The sequence below is a fragment of the Syngnathus typhle genome, linkage group LG11 (genome assembly GCF_033458585.1).
Source record: "Syngnathus typhle isolate RoL2023-S1 ecotype Sweden linkage group LG11, RoL_Styp_1.0, whole genome shotgun sequence".
In the NCBI taxonomy this organism is placed as follows: Eukaryota; Metazoa; Chordata; class Actinopteri; order Syngnathiformes; family Syngnathidae; genus Syngnathus; species Syngnathus typhle.
Window position 1 is genome coordinate 5,842,339 of NC_083748.1, and position 15,166 is coordinate 5,857,504.

Below are 15,166 nucleotides of genomic sequence, written 5' to 3' on the forward strand. Positions count from 1 at the left end.
CAGCGAGAGCCTTGCTGCATTCTCTCCTTGTGTGTCACCCGCCACTCAAAACAACCTGGCTTGTTTGTTTCCTTTCTCTTATTTACTTTTTTGCTTCCTGGCACCTCTTTTAAATATAAGAATACATCGCAGAGATCTTTATTGGACATCATAAACGCAAGAGAGAACTTGGGGGAAGGAAACATAACATCAGACATTACATTCTACTACCATGGGTGTCACATCATGGCTGAAAAAGTAGTGAAGTGTAAAAAAAAAAAAAGAATGCAGATGATGTTAGGTCGTTGTTAAATGCAACTAATTTGAACGGGCTGCTCAGACATTCTTGAAGCATTGGCTGAAGTTGAGTCAAAGATGATTTGTTTTGGAGGAGCTGGGGATGGGTACTCAAATGTCCAAAGTCAACTCCAGTCAAAGCTAACTCCACGCCTCCTGTAAAGACTAGGGGTTGAACCGCTGCACGGCACCAGTTGGAACTTGAAATCGTTTAATCGGCAAGCACGGAAATCAACAGCTGCAGCAAAACGAACCTCAAATGTGGACATGTTTCACAAAGATGAAACCATGAGCATGACCGCTTGGAACACGTGACAAAACAAAGACAAGTGGTGGAAGAGTCCAAGTCCAAGTTAAGGACTAAAACCTTGCATTGGAAAAGACATGAGACGATAACAAAGTAGCCATCAGAGGTAACTACGATTCTGACACAATTCAAATATCACTCAACTCATAATATTGTTTAGTAGAGTCGAGTCACAAATCACACTCAGATACCTTCACGGTCGGATTGTTCCACGTCGCAAAACTGCTGCAATACATTATTCCAAACATTTACAACTTCCTTATTTAAAAAAAAACAAAATCTGAACTATTTACCGTAGTGAGCAGCGTCCCTGTAGTTGTAATAGTTTTACAATTTCTTACTATCTGGGAAGCCATGAAGGCATCTGAATGTGATTGGCTGAATGAGTGTCAAAATCGAATAAGTCGGGGCGTCGCACTCGCAAAATAAATCGGTGACATCAAAAAAATCCCGAAGTCGTTCAACCCCTAGTACAGACTGCTTTCCGGCCGCATAAAAGAGGGGGCAAAGTCAGCCATGTTCCAGCATGGTTCAGTCTGCTTACCCGGACTGAGTGCATTGAAAAGTGGAATCGTCTCTGCGGTCATTTGAACACCATCCAGGCCGCTGCTATTTGACCCTCACAATCTCCAACGTTAGCGTCTCGCTGCGCGGGGGGAGACTCCACCGTTTACATGCACTCTGAGAATTAATTCTTCACTTTTATGATTTGAAGATCGAGTCATTTGGCTGTTTTTTCTTCTCTGCCTGTTTTCTAATTAAGAGCCGCCTTCCCTACATCGGGCGCTATTAAAGAACATGATAGAATGGGCTTTAAGAGGACGGTCCACATGAATGTGACAGTAAGCTCACGTTCACTTTCCAATCTCTATGACTGGAGCTCTTGCAAGTACTTACTAAATTACTGATGCCATGGCAACAAAATGCATGTTTTTTTTGCCATAGTAGATTGAGAAATGAATGACTTACTACTACATTCATGTCATTAATGGCCGTGGGGGTGGCGACAATAGATTTTAGCTCCCTTTTTTTCCACCGCTCTAGCTCGCCACCCTCAATCAGAGTGAATTACAAGAGTGTGGAAAAGTGTGTGCCTGTTGCAAAATGGGGGAGGGTAATATGAATGGGAATAATTGATTGTATAATGTTATTTAATATGTTTGCATTTTGTGTACTGTATGTCTGGATGGGAGATAGCTACTTTTTGTAGTCGTGTGTTTGATAGAGTGTGTGATATTGTAGAAAGTGTGTGTGTGTTGATTGTAGTATAGAAGGTGTGTGTGTGTGTTGGATTCTGTTTGTGGTGTGTTTTCATTTGTCACTTGCTCCCCTGAGACCATGTGCTTTCCCCTCAGATGACGACATACGGAGCTTTTCTCCATAAAGGAGCTTTCTGCAGGAATTACTTCAACCTCCTCGACTTGTTAGTCGTGGGGGTGTCTTTAGTCTCCTTTGGCATACAGTGAGTCGAAATCAGTTATTTTCTATTAATGATTTTTTTTTTTTTTTTAATCTACAACCCGGTGTGTGTTTACATCATCCAGGTCATCCGCCATCTCAGTGGTGAAGATTCTCAGGGTCCTTCGTGTCCTGAGACCCTTGAGAGCCATCAATCGAGCCAAAGGCCTGAAAGTACAGAATGGTTGTCTGTTGTGTCGCCAATCCGGATAGCTGCATTTCTTTTTTTTTTCTTCCCCAACAGCACGTAGTGCAGTGTGTGTTTGTGGCCATCAGAACCATCGGCAACATCATGATTGTCACCACTCTTCTCCAGTTTATGTTTGCTTGCATAGGAGTGCAGCTCTTTAAGGTCAACACTTGGATTACAAAAGTGACTTCAAGCATCTGGCAGAAGTTTAATGGTGCAAAAAATCTTGTTTACACAGGGAAAATTCTATCGCTGCACAGATGAAGCCAAGTCTAGTCCAGAGGAGTGCAAGTTGGTTTTCATCGTCTTATACCAGCACAACGATTTATTGGTTTAAAACTCATGCCGTGTTTCGCATTTTCAGAGGCACGTACATCCTTTATAAGGACGGCGACGTGAACCAGCCCACCATCCACAAACGAGTGTGGCACAACAGCGACTTCAATTTTGACAACGTGCTTATGGCCATGATGGCTCTCTTCACTGTGTCGACTTTTGAAGGCTGGCCAGCGTGAGACTCTTTTTACACCTACCTCGCTTTATAATTGCCTCTGGATGTAGCAATATGGCGGCAAAGCATTACTTTTATCTTAGACAGGTGGTTCTGTTCCGCTTTTGTTTTTTTTGTTTTTTTACCAGGACGAGTATCGATTATTTAGTAGCCATAATAGAAAGCACCGATACCAAGCACCGATTCCACTTGTACTTTTGATCCATGAAATATCCCACAAATAAAACAATGACTGATCATTTTCAAGAAAGACCTACGACACCATTTTTCCCGTCTTCTGCTCTCAGGTTACTCTACAAGGCAATCGACTCCAACAGGGAGAACCTGGGGCCCATTTACAACTACCGCGTGGAGATTTCCATCTTCTTCATCATCTACATCATCATCATCGCCTTCTTCATGATGAACATCTTTGTAGGTTTTGTGATCGTCACGTTTCAGGAGCAAGGAGAGAAGGAGTACAAAAACTGTGAGCTTGACAAGAACCAGGTCCGAGACGCGGCGCTGTTTTCTTGCCCCAAAATTGGAATCAAGCGAATGAAACTCAAGTTGCTGCTTTTCTGCTTCCGTGCAGCGTCAATGCGTGGAGTACGCCCTGAAGGCCCGTCCTTTGAGGAGGTACATCCCCAAGAACCCATACCAATACAAGTTCTGGTATGTGGTCAACTCCACAGGCTTTGAGTACATCATGTTTGTGCTCATCATGCTAAACACACTCTGCTTGGCCGTACAGGTGAGACAAGTCAAAATACTAGAATAAAAATACATCTGCTGAAACGTCTTCACTGTGCTTCCCGCAGCACTACGGCCAGTCGGCGCTCTTTAACTATGTCATGGACATCCTCAACATGGTCTTCACTGCTGTTTTCACTGTGGAAATGGTTCTCAAGCTCATTGCTTTTAAACCCAGGGTGAGTCAGCACATAAATCTCTTAAATGGCCGCGCCAACACAATCAAAGGACACAAACGTGCTTGCTCATTTTCATTGTTGTTTTTCTTTTCATAATAAGTCTGAGTATTACTTTTTTTACCTTACCCTTCACTGCCTGCCCATCAGCTCTTTGTTGCCAAGAAGGACAGGATGCTAGTAAGAGCGTGTGTGGAGTGCAGTGGCCTCAATGTTTGCATGCATGCTATCGATGTTAATACTAATTTGGTCCAAACGACAACTCACTGCATAAAAGGCGTTAAAAGATTACAGTAAGATGTGATTAAAATGGAGTCGACATTGATTTTTTTTCCAGCACAGTGCCACACACTGGTTTCATTTAAAGACATATTTGGATGGATGTAAATCTGTAAAACTAGCTAACCATTAATGTCATCCACAACCAGCTTTTTTTATTATTATATAGTTATCCATGTAAAGTCGATTAATCGTCTGACACTGAACTGGGCAAACACTTGCTCAACCTCACTTAGGGCTATTTTGGAGATGCCTGGAATGTGTTCGACGCCCTGGTTGTGATTGGCAGCATAGTTGACATTGTTCTCAGTGAAATCGATGTAAGTAAAGTCCAACATTTGTGCTGACTCCACTTGCTCTTTCAATTCTTCCAGCTGACTCCGGTAGGGCTTCCACCTTTGACTTTTTTGGGGGATTCTTGCTAATACTTCTCCTTTTTCTCTCTCTTTGTCTTCAACTCATCCTTTTACATGATCCAATCATTCGACTTGATCCCCACCGTCTTTCATTTCCCTCCTCCCTTCCATCTTCATGTTGCACTTTGACTACAGCACTATTTCGCTGATGCTTGGAACACATTTGATGCCTTAATTGTCGTCGGTAGCGTCGTCGATATTGCGATCACTGAAGTGAACGTAAGTACGACTTTATTCTGACTCTTAGGTCAAACTGAAGCTTTCCTATATATTGCCTTTAAACAATGCATCTTCTACTTTTGAGGCCCGGTGATTATTTTTGTGGCACTTTTAAACTTATACAATGAACTAAAATAATAATAATAATATTGACTAGAAAATATGAACGCATATCTTATTGCTTTGACTAGGTTGTTACGCTAATTACAGCCATGCAAATCCAATTTTGTCCAAAATGAATTTCAATAAGGCCTTTTATGTAAAACTTCAGTTTGACGGTTTTTTTTTTCTCTTTTGTTTTACTGCTTTACTGTCCAAATGGCTAAATGATGTGATGATAAAACATCTTTTTCTAGGAACTGAGGTCCAGTTTTTGTTTAGTACACTTATCTAATTCTCACTCCTGTTCATTTTGTTTCCATAGAAACTTGTAGAGGCAAGTATGAGGAATGAAAAACAATATTGTTTGTGTGTTCCCTTTTGTTCAGAACAACTTTATCGCCGTGACCCCACTTCACAGGGCAGATTTACTAAATGCAGCTTTTTGATTTAAGGGATTTCTTCGTTGATATTTTAATGAGTGACTGTGCAGGGCTCTATTTGTTAAAAACAACACAAGAAACAATTTCAGTGTTGCTTTCTCAGAAGCAGTGCTTGTATCATTAATATTTATACATATCTGGCAAAATATTTAATTTTTTTCATTACTTTATAAATTCTCACCATATTTCGACCTTATTCTCTTGTTTTGAGTTTGCACTCTATCAATTTTTTTGCCTTGAATCTGGGCCTAATCTTTGTGTATTTTAAATGAAAGAAAATATAGCTGATGAGGTTGCTCATTTTTAGTTGATAAAAAAGTGTGGAAGTTGCACCCCACCCTCACCCCGCCAACCCCCCTCCCACTCTCGAGTGCTATTTTCTGAGCTGCAGTGCTGTTTTTTTTGGAGACATATTTCACGTTATGTTCTGTCATTGTGTCTTGCACGAGTGTACAAAGGATTATTCAATTTTGGTGACTTATTGCTATGCATGTACAGTATTGGTGTGTGAATTTAATGTGTGTAGTTTTTAAGTGTGCAAGTGTGTTGTGTTTCTCAACGGTAATTGTTTTTAAAGGCTTTTGTAATGGTTCCTCAGGCAGTTTTCCGTTGATGTGGCTCGCATTGCATGGGGTTCTTTTTGTGTGTGTGGCCTGATCATACTGCATCGTGTAGTCGTGCCTCATGGCTGATTTCAAAGGTAATGAGGTTTTAAAACAGTGGACCCTTGGTAGTCGAACATACCGGTCGGTAATCAAACCAGATGGAGCAGCACAATGTCCATTGAAGTGAAATTGGGAAAAAAAATTGCAAAAAGAATTTCATTCTTTTTCAGTCATCTCATTACTGTATGTTTTTATGAGGTGCTAAATTTTATTTAAAAGGCACATTGCAAAAAAATTCAATGGATGAATATCTATTCCTTTTTAATAATGGCTTGGCTTCCCTGTACCCACTGTATTTTTTTCTCAAGTTGCCTGTTGCAATGTATTCCAGTCATGACTTGATGTTTGTGACCTCACCAAATGCATGCTGGAAGCGTCAGCTAACATCATTAGCTAACATCTTTTCCATGTGCCGCCTCTCCCAGATGGCCCTTGGCCACCCGCTCCATTCCCCTCCGGTCAGTGTTTTGTTTGTGTGCCGTTTGTCCTTCCCTTTCCTCGCCACTATTTTCAAATGTGACCTCCAGACAGAATGGCCCTGAGCTCAAAAGCTGCGAGCGGAATATCAATCGACATGAATCATAAATTGTAATGGGATCCAACACAAACAATAATAATGCAATCTAAAATAATTTGAGATAAAAGAATCAGGAAAGTGATAAATAGATTATATTTTGTAGATTTTCTACCGTTTTGGATCGCGTACCTAATTTAGTGTTTGATAAGATCATACTTTGGTGGTATGATAAATCAAATTGATCAGAAAATGTTAGTTAAAAGTACCAATACAAGCATTTCTTCACAGGTAAGAGTGGATTTGTCCTTTAAGGCAAGGGTTGAGTTTGAGGTTCTTTGCCGAACTTGTGTTTGTGTCTCTGTGAGTGATTGTCTGTGTTTTGTTCTGTCGTCCTGTAGTGAGCTCTTAAAGCTCACAATGGAACTCATGTGTAGCGCAGGTGTGTAGACCCCAGTCAGGTGCATGAATGCCTCAGTCACTCACTCACCCACAGCCTTCTGCCCCCTCCTTTCCCCAAGTTCAGCCCAGTTTCTCCTCTCGTGCTCCTCTCGTCTCAACCCCGCCCCCCTCTCCGACTCGCTGCAAGGCACGTGCATGAGTTTGCTGCATTGCTATGAGAGGATCAGTCGCTCTTCATTGTGTGTATGTTACGGCTGAACAATTAATCAAATTCATTATGTTGATTCATTGACGTATGTTTAGGCCACACCTCTAGAATATTGTGAAGTTGTCATCATACCACGCTTATAAGATCGAGTCAAGGTGTTTATTTATTTAACAACTCTATTTGAAGTAGATAAATAAACCAAATAAAACGTTGTTCATTTGCCTTTATTTTACCGTAAGCTTAAAGGCCAAACATTTTATTTTGATTTATTGATTTATTGCTTGTGTATGTTGAAAAAAAAACATGGGGAGAAGACCGAAAAAAGAATTTCTTAAAATACATTTTTATTAGTTAATTTTTCCAAATTGTTCAGCCTTAGCGTGCATGCATTGCTTCTTCGCGGCAAGGCGGCTTGCATGTTCCATGGATGCCGTGGCCAGAATTACCTAAAGAACCTCCTCAAGCTAAATTCTTGAAATTGACTGCTTTGAGTCATAGTGCTGAAGCGATTGAATGATGCCGCATCTGTCTGGAGGGCGTTTTTGCTCTTCATATTATTGATTGATTTGCCTCGTTTGATTCAATACTTCCTTTTCATGGCATGGATTGCATATATTGACTGCGTATGAGTGTGCGTCCTGCGTGAGTGTTGCTGGATGTAATCGTTATCTAAGGTACATTGAGACTTAAGGAGGTAGGCAAAAATGTCAGCGTGAAAGTGGTTTGATATTTATTGTTATAGTCTCAAACACCTTCAAACTGACCTATTAGTAATATTTTATTTATCCAATTAAAATACAGTTTAGTGTTTCTCGCTCTTGGAACGAACAAATCAGTGAGTAGTTTTATAAAATCCAACTACTGCCACAAGATGGCGGCAAAGCACGAATTTTGTCTGACTGAAACAAAGCAACTCATTTCAACGTCGTTCCAGTTAAAAACAAAATAGCAAAATTATTTACGCAGCTCTTGGAAGGAATGCAACTGGATTGCAAGATATTCCAGATGACGGCTGGCAAATGTTTTCGAATACAGCTATGTATCAAATAAACACGTGTCAGCTCATGGAGTCATTCCGGCGGGGTGATAAAGTTGTGTACCGGGCTCACGGTTTCAAGTGTTGTTTGTCTTTGTGACCTGCTCTGGTTCAGTCCCATATAGAATACGAACCTGTGGTGTGCCAGTCTTCCATAGTGCTTACAGAATGTTGTTTGTCCAATCTTCTCAGTCCTGTCGGTTTACAGGCTGTGTGCGAGGCCAGTGGTGATTGTGTTCTGTCTCTGTCATGTAAAAACAAAGGGAATTTAGTTTGTAATCATCTACCTGTGTAAGTGTTTATTCAGTTCAGGTTCTGATGAAGTCATTAATGCAGGTCTTTGATTTTAAAGCCAACAGAGACTCCTCAGGTGGATGAACTGGGGGTAAGATGCAATACCTCCAACCCCTTTTTTAGGGACTTTCCATATATTTATTTCTTAGGTTTCTTTTCTTATGTTTTCATGCTAAGGTTTTCATTTCCTGTATTTTGATTTCTTTTTTTTTGTTTTTTGCTCATGTATCCTCTAGAATTGTTATTTTTTTAACAAGGAGTCACTCAAACGTGGCGCCGCGCGTGCGTCTCCTTTCGTGAGGTGACAGCTGGTTTCATATCCCAGCTTCTCACGTTTGTAGTGTTGACACTTCTGACATGGTTTCTGCCTCGCGCAAATGTGGGGTAGTTACTCATGGATGAACCCCCTCCCCTCCCCGGGCTAAGGTCACCCAGTTCTGACCTGGCAACCTCCCGGCCGACCCGCTTTCGGGTCGGTCCCACTGTGACTCTGCATGCAGTGACTCTGGAGTGAGGGTGCCATGCTTGCGCAGACGCGTCCTGTCAAGTATGGCGAGATTTTCTCCAGCATGCCTGCCTCCTTGCTTCCTTTCCTTGTAGGTCACTGCTGTGACACCAACGCTGACAGCGCTTTGGACCCGGGCCGACAGAAGCATATGAGCTGAAGTTCCACTGCTTTTCACCAAATCTAAAAATGTAGCCACGTTTTCATCAAGTGGTCCAGTTGTGTTTCCGTGTAGTTGCATCAGCGACATCAGTGACAGGCGGAACAATTTATTTGACCCAACTGTACTGTTTGATGAAAACATGGCCACATAAAAAATTCATTCCAATTCTAATTTCAACATGCAGTACTGCTCTTCCAGCCCACATGTTTCTGAAGCTGAGTTTGCAACTTCTCAACCTGCTCTGCAAAGCCAGGGCTCCCGCGTCCTGTGCTGTGGCCACGCCCACTTCTGATTTTGCAACGCTTTCTTCCCAGAACACGGAAGACAGCGCCCGCATCTCCATCACCTTCTTCCGTCTCTTCCGAGTCATGCGGCTCGTCAAGCTGCTCAGCAGAGGGGAGGGCATCCGCACTCTTCTTTGGACCTTTATTAAATCCTTCCAGGTGAGGATAAGTTTGCAACCAGTGACAAAATATGACGTTGTTTATTTTCTATTTGATGTACTATTATTTTGTTGTTTTTCAGTTATTCTTACTCTTTTTATGTTTTTCTAGGCTCTGCCATACGTTGCTCTTCTGATAGCTATGCTGTTCTTCATCTATGCTGTCATCGGGATGCAGGTTGGTACCACGTGATGCCACAATGATTTTTTTCCCCCCTTTCACACTAATGTGTCCAATAAATGGCTTGTTAGGTGTTTGGGAAAATCGCCATGGTGGATGGCACGCACATCAACAGAAACAATAACTTCCAGACCTTCCCTCAAGCTGTGCTCCTCCTCTTCAGGTTTCATCAACATTCTGAGCTGGTCTTTGAATCTTGATTGCATGTCACTTATATATTGCTTTCCCAGATGTGCCACTGGAGAGGCGTGGCAAGAGATCATGTTGGCCTGCATGCCGGGGAAACTTTGTGACCCCGAGTCGGACTACAACCCCGGGGAGGAGATGACATGTGGCAGTGGATTTGCAATCATTTACTTCATCACCTTCTACATGCTCTGCGCCTTTTTGGTATGTTCCAGCCATTGCTAGGACTCTTGACTGCACTTCTTGTCCAATAGGATTGCAGCATTTACTCCATATGATGTCATTGTTAATTCAATGTTTGGATACTTCAGATTATCAATTTGTTTGTGGCCGTCATCATGGACAACTTTGACTATTTGACACGGGATTGGTCCATTCTTGGTCCACATCACCTGGATGAATTCAAGAGAATTTGGTCCGAGTACGACCCGGAGGCTAAGTATGACTTATTACTGCAGCTATTTTTACTTTTTTTTTTTACAGGATTTATATATTTACATATATATATTCTGTTTATCCAGGGGAAGAATCAAACATCTAGACGTGGTAACACTTCTTCGTCGAATCCAGCCTCCTCTTGGCTTTGGTAAACTGTGTCCTCATCGAGTGGCTTGCAAGGTCTCTTGTTACTCTTAATTGTTTTGGTTCTAATTGAGATAACATGCATGTTTTAGCGATGTGCAACATGAGCGCAGAATCTCACAACAGGGCAAATGGTGTTCCAAATGTTGTGACAGTTTTATCATGAGGCATTCTAGGCTTGATTATTTAATTTCTTGCCTTCTCTCCCATTTCAGAGACTGGTGGCCATGAATATGCCTCTCAACAGTGATGGCACAGTCATGTTTAATGCTACTCTTTTTGCACTGGTGCGAACAGCCTTGAAGATAAAAACCGAAGGTGGAATAATTAAATGGTCAAATATAAAGGTCTAAATTTATTGCCCCTAGTGATCTCATGTCTGAAGGAATGGCTTGACGTTGTGCTTCAGGTAATCTGGAGCAGGCCAATGAGGAGCTTCGAGCCGTCATCAAAAAAATTTGGAAGCGAACCAGCATGAAGTTGCTGGATCAAGTGGTGCCGCCTGCTGGTGGTCAGTCACAATTACCTTATATGCCTCTGCCAGGAAAACTATCCAAAACCTTTCTAATTACTCACACACAAGCAAGTTCACAGACATATGGGAGGGCAGATGCTCAAGCACCCATTGCCCAAATTATTTATATAATTATAATAATTATATATTTAAAAAAACAACATTGTATTTATTTAACTTGTGTATTTATTTCAATGCACAAACTCAATGGAGTCAATAATAAAAATATTACGCTTTACTTTATAGATACAAAACAAATCTACACTTTGATGATCAAATGGAAGATTTTTGTGATAAAAATTTGACTAAATATTTTTTTTAATTTCGCATTATTATTTAACGGCAGGTGCTTGAGCACCACCTAACGGCTAATTGTGCACAAGCAGATTGTCTCCCAAAGTCATGTTTATGTACAGTATCATGGTGTTGTTGCTCATCTTCTCCTGGTTGCAGTGTGTCCATACGTTTACAACTCACTCTTCGGTCTGGGATCTTGATGGAGGCTACCGATGCGCGTGTTCTGGTTTTTTTTTTTGTGTCGCTCTCAGTTTCTCTCATGTGTTTCTCCTCACTCACTTATCTCTCTGTGTGTGTCCAAATCTCTGAAGTACTTCAGAATATTCTGAAGCAGTTCTGTTTTAGGGTGGTGGCATGGAACTAGAGTTGCCTCTCGCTCTCTCTCTTTCTCTCTCTCTTTTGCTCTTTCTCTCTCTGATCTCTGTCCCCAGTGTGCTTGCTTAAAGTGATCCAGACCTCTGCTTCACAATGATTCTCACACACTGTTGCACACCAATATCCAAATTAAATGAATCTAAGTTGTAGTTTGTTCCAGCGATGTCAAACTGCACAATTTCACGTGGTTGCAAAAAAAAAAACCTCAATTTACTATACTATACAAATAACTCGCAACTATGCCAATTAACCGGAGCAGTTTCTTATCAATATTTCTTATCAATTTGACAAAAAACATTTAACAGTTTAAAAAAAATACTTTCTGGCCCTGTGAGGAGGAATTTGAAATTAAAGACAAAATCCTCAAATAGCTTAAAGTTACTTCAGCCAGCACCACTGATTCTCAAGACACTGGGCAGACGAGATTGAAATGCAGACATCTGATTGGTTAAAACAATCCAACGTACACATACTAAGAAAAACATGAACCTCTTTTGCTGCACGAATCCACAAACAAACCTAAGACTAACGACAGTGTAAATTTTGCGCACGTGCTTTTGTGTGTTCTGACCAGCTGACACAGGAAGCGTTTGTGTGGTCTGTTCACTCAGATGATGAGGTAACGGTGGGGAAGTTCTATGCCACCTTCCTGATACAGGACTACTTTAGGAAATTCAAGAAACGTAAAGAGGAAGGCCTGGTGGGTGCACACCCGTCCCAGAACAGCACAGCTATCGCACTGCAGGTGAGTCTCTACCGGATTCAGCGAAGGCAGACACGTGTTGGTGTGATCATCATTAAGTGTGCTAATGTCACAGTTTGTGATCCAGCAGGAAGTTCATCTCGCTGTAGAGTCTAGATATGTTTTGTTATTTATGTGGACTTGTACTTTGTGTCCTTGTTTCTTTAAATGTCACACATGTTGATGTTAAGGGTGCGCCATCGTCTCACGTGATTTCTGGCCAACACAATTCACCCATCAGCTCATGAAAATCACTTCCTAAGCTTGTTTTCTTTTTAACACAAGTGCACAGTATACACTACAAAGCCATAGCTTTAGGTGCACATGCACAATCCAATGACATTCAATACAAGCGCTCTCTCGATAACAATGCCTTTGTGACAATACATAATCCCAAACCCAGTATTTTTAAAAGTGTAAGTTTTTGTTGAACACTTGGTCCTACTACACTACTGTATTTTAATGCCAGTAATAATGGTCGCATTTTACAGTTTTTTTAATAGATAAAAACTATACAACATTATTGATATAGCACATTTCATGATATAACATAACTACAAAGACTAATTCAATTTAAACGAACTCGTTGTTCAATTCAATATGTATGTATTAAGTAGCCACCAATAAAACAACATCAGATTGTGCCGGTGTACCTAATGAAGTTGGCGATAAGTGTATGGCTGCTTTCACTCTCACCATATGTCAACATCAGGCAGATAAAACTGCTCTAAATCCATCAATTAAAGCGTCTTGATGTGTCTTTAAGGGATTGATTGGACTGCGTTGTCAGAGCGAATAAAAACAGTATACCAGAAATTCTTTAGCTATGAATTAATTACATCGGGTTCCATTCAGCTGAGCACATCTCTGTCTGTCTGCACCGTCAATGTCACAAAGTCGAGCAGGCCGTGTGTGTGCGCTTTTGGCTGTAAGATGTCCCTTTTTCAAAGTCCTCCTCAGCAGTGCTTAGCCCTTTTGTTGTCGTGGTTACAGGCCGGCCTCCGCACTCTCCATGATATTGGGCCCGAAATTCGCCGAGCGATATCATGTGACCTGCAAGATGATGAACTAATAGACTTTATACCAGAGGAAGACGAGGAAATATATAGGGTAACTGATTTATTTTACCCAAAACGGGGATGATTGTGACATGACACTTTTTAAAAATAGAATACATGTTTGAAAAAAAATGTTGGCATTAGTTATTTGGCGCGAGTTACTTAGTTATTATTTGTAGGCCCATTTCTACCTGTAGAGCATGTTAGCTAGCTATGACTACAAGCCAAAAAGCTGGGGGGGGTTTCTTTCTTTTTTTTCATTTTTAATTCAAGACAAAATTCAACTATTTTGTCCACACAAGTCATGCGCCCATAAGTCAGCTTCCTATTTTGCTCATATCAATTCTGAAATCAGACTTAACATCAAACCTTTATTTTTCTGTATTGCAAGAAACAAAAATGTCAGAGGTGTCACTGTGCGTATTCGTTGGCAGCGTAACGGAGGACTATTTGGCAACCACCTGATGAACGGAGGTCACCGGCGATCCGAAGGCCACCAGACCAACGCCACGCAGCGGCCGCTGCAGGTGCAACCGCCGCCTCACTACGCTCACATGGAGCAACCGGTGGGCCGGCTGTCTCGAGCCAACGCCATGTCCCACCCCAACCACCGTCACCACCACCATCACCACCATCACCGCCACCGTCATCACAACAACTCCTACGGCAAGTCGCCCAAATCCACCAACATCAACCTCAACAATGCCAACAAGTCCGGTTTACCCAACGGGGGGCACCATCGCTACTATGAACACGCCCCTCCCAATGGCTACCCGGGTCATCGCGGCTCCTACTATGACTATGAAAAGGGCCGGACGCCACAATCTCAAAGGTACCACCAACATATGCATCCTTTCCACAGCAGACATTTGTGTACTTGTGTTGTCTTGGTCCTATCACCAGATGGTCATTTAAATGTGTGGATCACTCCCCTTTTTAATGACAGCTATTAGAGGCACTGATCCATTCTTAAAAGCATATTTTGGGGCCATTACCGGTTAATCAGTTCATTTGTATGCCGTCGTCTTAATTTGTGTAGTTGCATCATAATGAAACAATGGGAATAATTTCTTCTGATCGAATAATTTGATAGTTGTGTAGTAGTTCATCAAATAGTGGCATGTATTTATTCAACTGAAGAGAATAGCAGGTATTAATTTGAAGGTGGCTTTATTTCTAGCAAAACTGGACTTTGATTGTTGATTTAGTCCTACAATAGTACTGGTTGGTTTGGATTTCTTTTATTGAATGTCTTCTGTGGTTTGTCTAAAGAAATAACAAAGTCATGTTTTTGGTATCAAAACATCCAGTGGCATCATTTTTGTGTTGCAGTTGTTAATTACAGGCCTCAATTACATTAGTTAATGATTTTGGTTAAGTTAGTGAAACTATGGGTTTTTAAAGTAAAGCAAATATTTACCTTCATCCTATTCCACTGTGCAAGCGAGATGGAGCGAATTCTGCTCCCATCAGCCGGATGACTATTAGTCTTCAGGCATCCGGGCAGCTTCTTATCAAGCCTCCCCCATTTCCACCAACCTTTATTCATTCCCGAGTAGATCACACTAACACTTCATTTCACATGTGACCATCTTTTTTTGTTTACTTGGCACCAGGCCAATTTCATTCACACCATTTTTTTTCAAAAAATATTTTCTTATCACAGGAGAAAAAAAAATGGGATTGTCAAATACACTGAAGTGTATGTCCGCCATCATGCTCTTGTATTAGAATGCTGTATATGTTCTTTATACTGTATGATATACAGTAAAGTGCTGTATGATATACAGTATATATCACTCTTTTCCTGCCTTTTCTCTCTTTGTTCTCTCCCTTTCTCCTTCCTAACTGAAATGCTTTCTCTTGGCCACCCCCTCTGCCGTCTTGGACAGAAGG

The 15,166-nt window shown here is 41.3% G+C and overlaps 1 protein-coding gene across 1 annotated transcript in view; it reads left to right on the plus strand.

Annotated features, from left to right (window-relative positions):
- The window catches only part of cacna1da (calcium channel, voltage-dependent, L type, alpha 1D subunit, a), a 40,020-nt gene that overhangs the window by 20,533 nt on the left and 4,321 nt on the right, over positions 1–15,166 (plus strand). Inside the window, exons 22-42 of the mRNA XM_061292051.1 lie at positions 1,939–2,045; positions 2,128–2,215; positions 2,286–2,393; positions 2,470–2,522; positions 2,596–2,742; positions 3,030–3,231; positions 3,317–3,475; positions 3,543–3,653; positions 4,481–4,564; positions 8,284–8,316; positions 9,208–9,336; positions 9,448–9,513; positions 9,588–9,679; positions 9,747–9,906; positions 10,014–10,141; positions 10,224–10,320; positions 10,500–10,602; positions 10,694–10,795; positions 12,082–12,215; positions 13,206–13,322; positions 13,705–14,102. Of these exons, the coding sequence (XP_061148035.1) occupies positions 1,939–2,045; positions 2,128–2,215; positions 2,286–2,393; positions 2,470–2,522; positions 2,596–2,742; positions 3,030–3,231; positions 3,317–3,475; positions 3,543–3,653; positions 4,481–4,564; positions 8,284–8,316; positions 9,208–9,336; positions 9,448–9,513; positions 9,588–9,679; positions 9,747–9,906; positions 10,014–10,141; positions 10,224–10,320; positions 10,500–10,602; positions 10,694–10,795; positions 12,082–12,215; positions 13,206–13,322; positions 13,705–14,102 (2,618 nt within the window). The remainder of the gene's footprint in view (positions 1–1,938; positions 2,046–2,127; positions 2,216–2,285; positions 2,394–2,469; positions 2,523–2,595; positions 2,743–3,029; positions 3,232–3,316; positions 3,476–3,542; positions 3,654–4,480; positions 4,565–8,283; positions 8,317–9,207; positions 9,337–9,447; positions 9,514–9,587; positions 9,680–9,746; positions 9,907–10,013; positions 10,142–10,223; positions 10,321–10,499; positions 10,603–10,693; positions 10,796–12,081; positions 12,216–13,205; positions 13,323–13,704; positions 14,103–15,166) is intronic.